This window comes from Humulus lupulus, chromosome X (assembly GCF_963169125.1).
Source record: "Humulus lupulus chromosome X, drHumLupu1.1, whole genome shotgun sequence".
Lineage (NCBI taxonomy): Eukaryota > Viridiplantae > Streptophyta > Magnoliopsida > Rosales > Cannabaceae > Humulus > Humulus lupulus.
The window spans coordinates 61,270,441-61,275,645 of record NC_084802.1 but is presented as its reverse complement, the minus strand read 5'-3'; the positions used below and the strand labels follow the sequence as shown (position 1 = coordinate 61,275,645).

Genomic DNA, 5,205 nt, shown 5'->3' with positions numbered 1-5,205 from the left:
AATAAATTAACTATTATGATTAAAGAGATTAATTATTTAGTTTTAATTTATTGGAGCTTAATGTTATAGGTCCATGGTCCCCGAAATGGCTCAAACAAACACTGACAAAGATAAATACAAAAATGGGCAAAATGACTTATTTGATAAGTAAAATATTTTTCAATGCACTAAGCATAATTATTGTATAATTATGTGTAATTAATTAATTGAGAATTAATTAATTATTATATATTTTTTTTATGAAAGGAAAATTATATTGAACCACAAAAACAACAGTACAAAACAAGCTCAAAAGAGCCCCTCCAACCGAGTATTACAAAAGATTAACACTCTCAAGAAACCTTACATCCTTACTAGAAAGCTTAGATCTAGGAAAGTTTTTAACTCTAGCATATAAACTATTTTGCAACACAGTAAATACTGAGTTCACAGAGAAAGAACACTGATTATATAAGCAATGATCCTTATTCCTCCAGACCAAGTACACCACAGCAGCTAGACCAGCAGCAAGAAGCTTTTGCTGGAGACCTTTCGGCTTCCCCTTCATCCACTTAAGCCATCCCTGGTAATGGATAGGCCAAAAATCACAGTTCAGCCAAGAAGCCACTCTCTGTCTCACCATTTGCGAGAAAGGACACTAAAAGAAGAGATGACCATGACATTCTTGCTGCAACTCACACACAGGGCATAACTCTTAAGAAATATGTAAATGACACTTTATTAAGTTGTCTCTAGTTAGTAAATGCCCCAAAGTAGCTTGCCAAAGTATAAACCTATGCTTGGGCATAGATAAATTGCACCAGACAACATGATAAAAAGGAACTCTATCCTTGTGAACCAACAAATCATATAATTTGCTGGTATGTAACTTGTTCTTCACAGAAGCCTCAGCCAAAATTCCTGCATTGATAACAGTAGACACTTTAATGAGTTTACGCCAATACCAACTTACATCCACTTGAAGCTTATAATCCCAAATTGACTGTCCTTTAAGGTAAATGGCATCTATCCATTTGACCCAAAGGACATCCTGCTTAGTAGAAACAGCCCATATGTATTTGGCAAGCAAAACCATATTCCATTTAACACTATTCTTAAAACCAACACCCCCCATCTGTTTAGGAAGACAGACTTGGTCCCAATTTGTGAGATGTAACTTGCTCCTGTTATCATTCCTCCCACTAGAACCCCACAAAAATTTCCTGCAAAGATGGTCAATCTCAACAATGACTTTCTTAGGGAGCATGAAGATACTCATCCAAAAGGCTCTTATCCCCAAAAGCACTGAGTGAATCAACTGAGTTTTTCCAGCAAAGGATAAATGTCTGTTAGACCAGTGAAAAAGCTTCAGCCTTATCTTCTTTAATATACCATCACAGTCCCCAGCTTGCCACTTTGTAGGTCTTAGAGGCACCCCAAGATATTTGAGAGGAAAATCACCTTCAGCAATCTGAATCTCCTTCAAAATCTCGCTGTTTCATTCACAGAAAGCCCCCCGAAATAAATTTTCGACTTCTCCAAATTTGCTGTTAAACCAGAAACAACACTAAAAGATTTAAAGAAAGCTTGAATAACTTGAACTGAAGTGTTGTTCCCCTTGCGAAACAGAACTAGATCATCCGCAAAGCATAAACTGACCAATCTCAGCTTTTTGCATCTAGGATGAAACTTAAAAACTTTATCCTGAGTAGCTTGGATGAGACTTCTAGTAAAATATTCCATAATAAGCACAAACAACAAAAGGGAGATTGGGTCCCCTTGTCTTAACCCCTTCCTTCCTGTAAAACACCCCTGAATTCTTCCATTTAGCAAAATAGAATAAGAAGAGTCTTTTAAGCAAGTCATAATCCACTTAATAAAAGGGCCTGGAAAACAAAAGGCAGTTAGAATGTCCTCCAAACAATTCCAATCAATTGAATCATAAGATTTGCTTAGATCGACTTTCATCACACATCTAGGAGAGATATGTTTCCTCCTATAACCTTTAAGAATATCCTGAAAAATAAGGATATTATGAGCTAAAAGTCTATCTTTCACAAAAGCTCCTTGGTTTTGGTTTATTAAAACTGGAAGGACCATATTCAATCTACCACAAATCATCTTCGAAATGCATTACAGCAAGATATTGGTCGATATTCCACTGCCTTAGTGGGATTCGGAACTTTAGGAATCAAAGTCAACAAAGCATTATTTAGGCCTTTAGGAAGTGTACCGTGCTGAAAGAAGCCTAAAATAGCATCTGAAATGTCATCACCAATTTCATTCCACATAGCTTTAAAGAACCCCGAACCATACCCATCCGGACCCGGACTCTTGATAGACCCAATGCTAAACATAGCATTTTTAACATCCTTTTTAGAAAAAGGTTTGATTAACTCCAACTGGTGCTCAAGAGAAAGAATGTTACCATGTATAAAACAGTCTTTTTGGATAGTACCCAATGTCTTACTGTTACTGCCCAAAGCATTCCGAAAATGCACTAGAAAATGATCCACCACCTCATCAAAATTCTCAACTAACTGCCCTGTTTCAGAAACAAAGGAGGTAATATGATTAATTTCCTTCCGTTGTTTCAAACAAGCATGAAAAAAGGTCGTGTTATCATCACCAAATCTGAGCCAGTTCACTTTACTTCTTTGTCTAAGGTAGCTGTCATATATTTTATACTGTTTGGCCAAGCCAGTAAAAGCTATCTGCTCTTCTATTTGAAAACCAGCAACATGAGGATTTTGCTGACATTGAATTTGAGCCCGATTATACCTCTCCTTAGCAATCTGAAAATTTCGTTCAACATCTCCCACTTGCTGTTTATTAAATAGTCTCAGCACTCTAGATAGCCTTTTAAGTTGCACCATCACTCTTTCAAGACCAACAACCTGAACTGGTTTGTACCAATTCTCCAAAACAATCCTCTTGAAATTAGCATGTTCAATCCACATGTTAAAAAATTTAAAAGGCCTAAACCCTGAAACCACCTCCTGAACAGCCTTAATGAGACAATAACAGTGATCCGAAAAAATGTCCCACTTTATTACAGCAATCGACTCAGGGAATAGATCAATCCACTCTTGATTCTTAAAAATATGGTCTATTTTAGAGTAAATCCTAGCTCTACCATCTTGGTTATTAGTCCAAGTATAGTGTGAGCCAATAGACCTAAGTTCATCCGCCAAACCTAAAGCTTTCCAACCTTGAGCATCAATCAATTCAGCTGCCATCACTGGTTGACCCCCAAGCCTATCATCACCATTAAACACTGAATTGAAATCCCCTATCAGTAACCAGGCAGTAGCAGGGAACTGAAGATTCGATAAATCCCTCCATAACTGGTATCTTTCTTGGATAGTATTTCTGCCATAAACAAAAGTAATACAGTACTTCCTATTAGATCTGACCTCTTTAATAAGTGTATGCATAAATTGGTCACTCTCTTGAATTATATCCACAACCAGCATATTACTTTTCCACACCAACAGAATTCTACCATCATTAATATCCCCTTAATAAAAGCTCCAACCATTAAAATAGCTCCTCATCATATCCTCCACTTTTTCACCCTTTATTTTGGTCTCAAGAAAAGCACCTAAACCAACCTTATTCACTCTACAAAAAGAACTAAGGGATCGTTGCTTATCCCTCTTATTCAAACCTCGAACATTCCAACTAAGAATGTGGAATTCCCCCATTTAGTTTGTTTGCTGACTTCTCATCCTGTTTCAAACCCTCTATTCTTTTCTCCTGTAACACATCATAAGAGTTCCTCAATTTATTCTGAACTTTATGACCCACTTTCTTCACCCCACCCACTCTCTTAGGGGTTACCCAAGCACCCTCCTGACCTGCATTGTTACCCGAAGAGCTCCTGTGTTCCTTATCCTGAACTGGTTTGGATATCTGTGTAGCAAAAATATAATTAATTTTGAATTAATTTATTTTTGGGATTTTTGGTATTTAAATAATGATAAAAATTGGGAAAATCACTTGCCCTCCTTGGCATGGGTTGGGCGTGTAGCACAGTGCACAGACACTGTGATACAGGCACAAGAGGATTCCAGGTGAATCTTGGTTCAACAATTTTAGTTATTTAAATATTAAATAAATAATGAGATGTTTTAATGTGATTAAAATATTATTATTTAAACAAAAATCTGATAACTGATTAGTTATTTTTAAATTGTTTAAAATAACTAATATTATTTATTTTAATATATATTGGATATATTAAATAAAGGAGATCAATTTTTCAAAGCGATACTTTTCAGAAATAAAAAATATATCGTGAAATCTCCCTGAGAGAAATAGAACAGTGCTACAAGCATAGGTCATTGTTCTTCACAAATTTAGGTTCAAACTTTATCAGATCTCATGTGTTGAGAACATCTGATAAATAGATTTTGCCTATTGTTTTGTATAACGAGCCCACACTCGTTCTTTGTATGTTGAGAACATTTTGGAAGATCTTGGTGTGAGATCTCAAGGTTTTTTCCGTACAAAAAGATAGCAGCAAGGAAGGAATTGAGGTAATTTTTCTATTCATCTCTTTGATTCAATATATATATGTATGTGAAGAAGTAGATCTAGAAATCTTGTGGGATTAAATTAACAATTTTGATTGTTGTTCCACTGCGTATAATCTCTTATTTGATCTATAAATACCAACAAATGGTACCAGAGCCATCTTCACATATATATATATATTGAATCTGTGTGGGTTTAGTTTGATGCATTTATTTATTTATGATGAATGAATGAATGGCTTAATATGATTGAATGCATGTGAATGTTGAATCGTTAATGGTATGGTGCTTTTGGGTTAGGATTTGTTTATGATTAGATCATTGTGTAAGCCATTAAGGGGCATAGGATTTATGTAATTTTATTTGGTTTTTGAAATCATAAAATTGTAATTTCGATCACACAAAGTCAAAACGGAGCCCGGGATTCAGAATTCAGCCACCGTTCCTCCGAGGCCATCCTCCGAGCCGCTGCTGGGGACGCCGTATGGACGTCCATACGGACGAGTCCGTACAGTGGGCCCCGACAGCACATTTCAGTGCCACGTGTCCCCGTTTTACTGGTCCACAATTTTTTTTTATTTTTTTGAAATTAATCTATTGTTTTTTTTAAATTTTAAAATGTTAAATATCCTATTTGTTAGAAATTTGATATTTAAATAATGAGATATTTTTGTTATCCTAACAAACT

At 35.7% G+C, this 5,205-nt stretch overlaps 1 protein-coding gene across 1 annotated transcript; it reads right to left on the bottom strand.

The window, feature by feature from the left end:
- Positions 1-313: 313 nt before the first annotated feature.
- On the bottom strand, positions 314-2,079 carry LOC133805884 (uncharacterized). Its single transcript, XM_062244029.1, has 3 exons — positions 1,514-2,079; positions 839-1,472; positions 314-562 (listed from the first exon to the last, which is right to left on the bottom strand). The coding sequence occupies exons 1-3, from the start codon at positions 2,077-2,079 to the stop codon at positions 314-316; spliced, it is 1,449 nt and encodes a 482-aa protein (XP_062100013.1).
- Positions 2,080-5,205: the final 3,126 nt, after the last annotated feature.

Excerpts from the sequence above, each read along its gene's own strand:
- LOC133805884 (XM_062244029.1), bottom strand. The coding sequence starts at position 2,079 with ATGGTCCTTCCAGTTTTAATAAACCAAAACCAAGGAGCTTTTGTGAAA. Across the intron at positions 1,473-1,513 it reads TTAACAGCAAATTTGGAGAA|CGAGATTTTGAAGGAGATTC; the intron begins GTCGAAAATTTA and ends TGAATGAAACAG. Across the intron at positions 563-838 it reads GCAAATTATATGATTTGTTG|GGATGGCTTAAGTGGATGAA; the intron begins GTTCACAAGGAT and ends ATCCATTACCAG.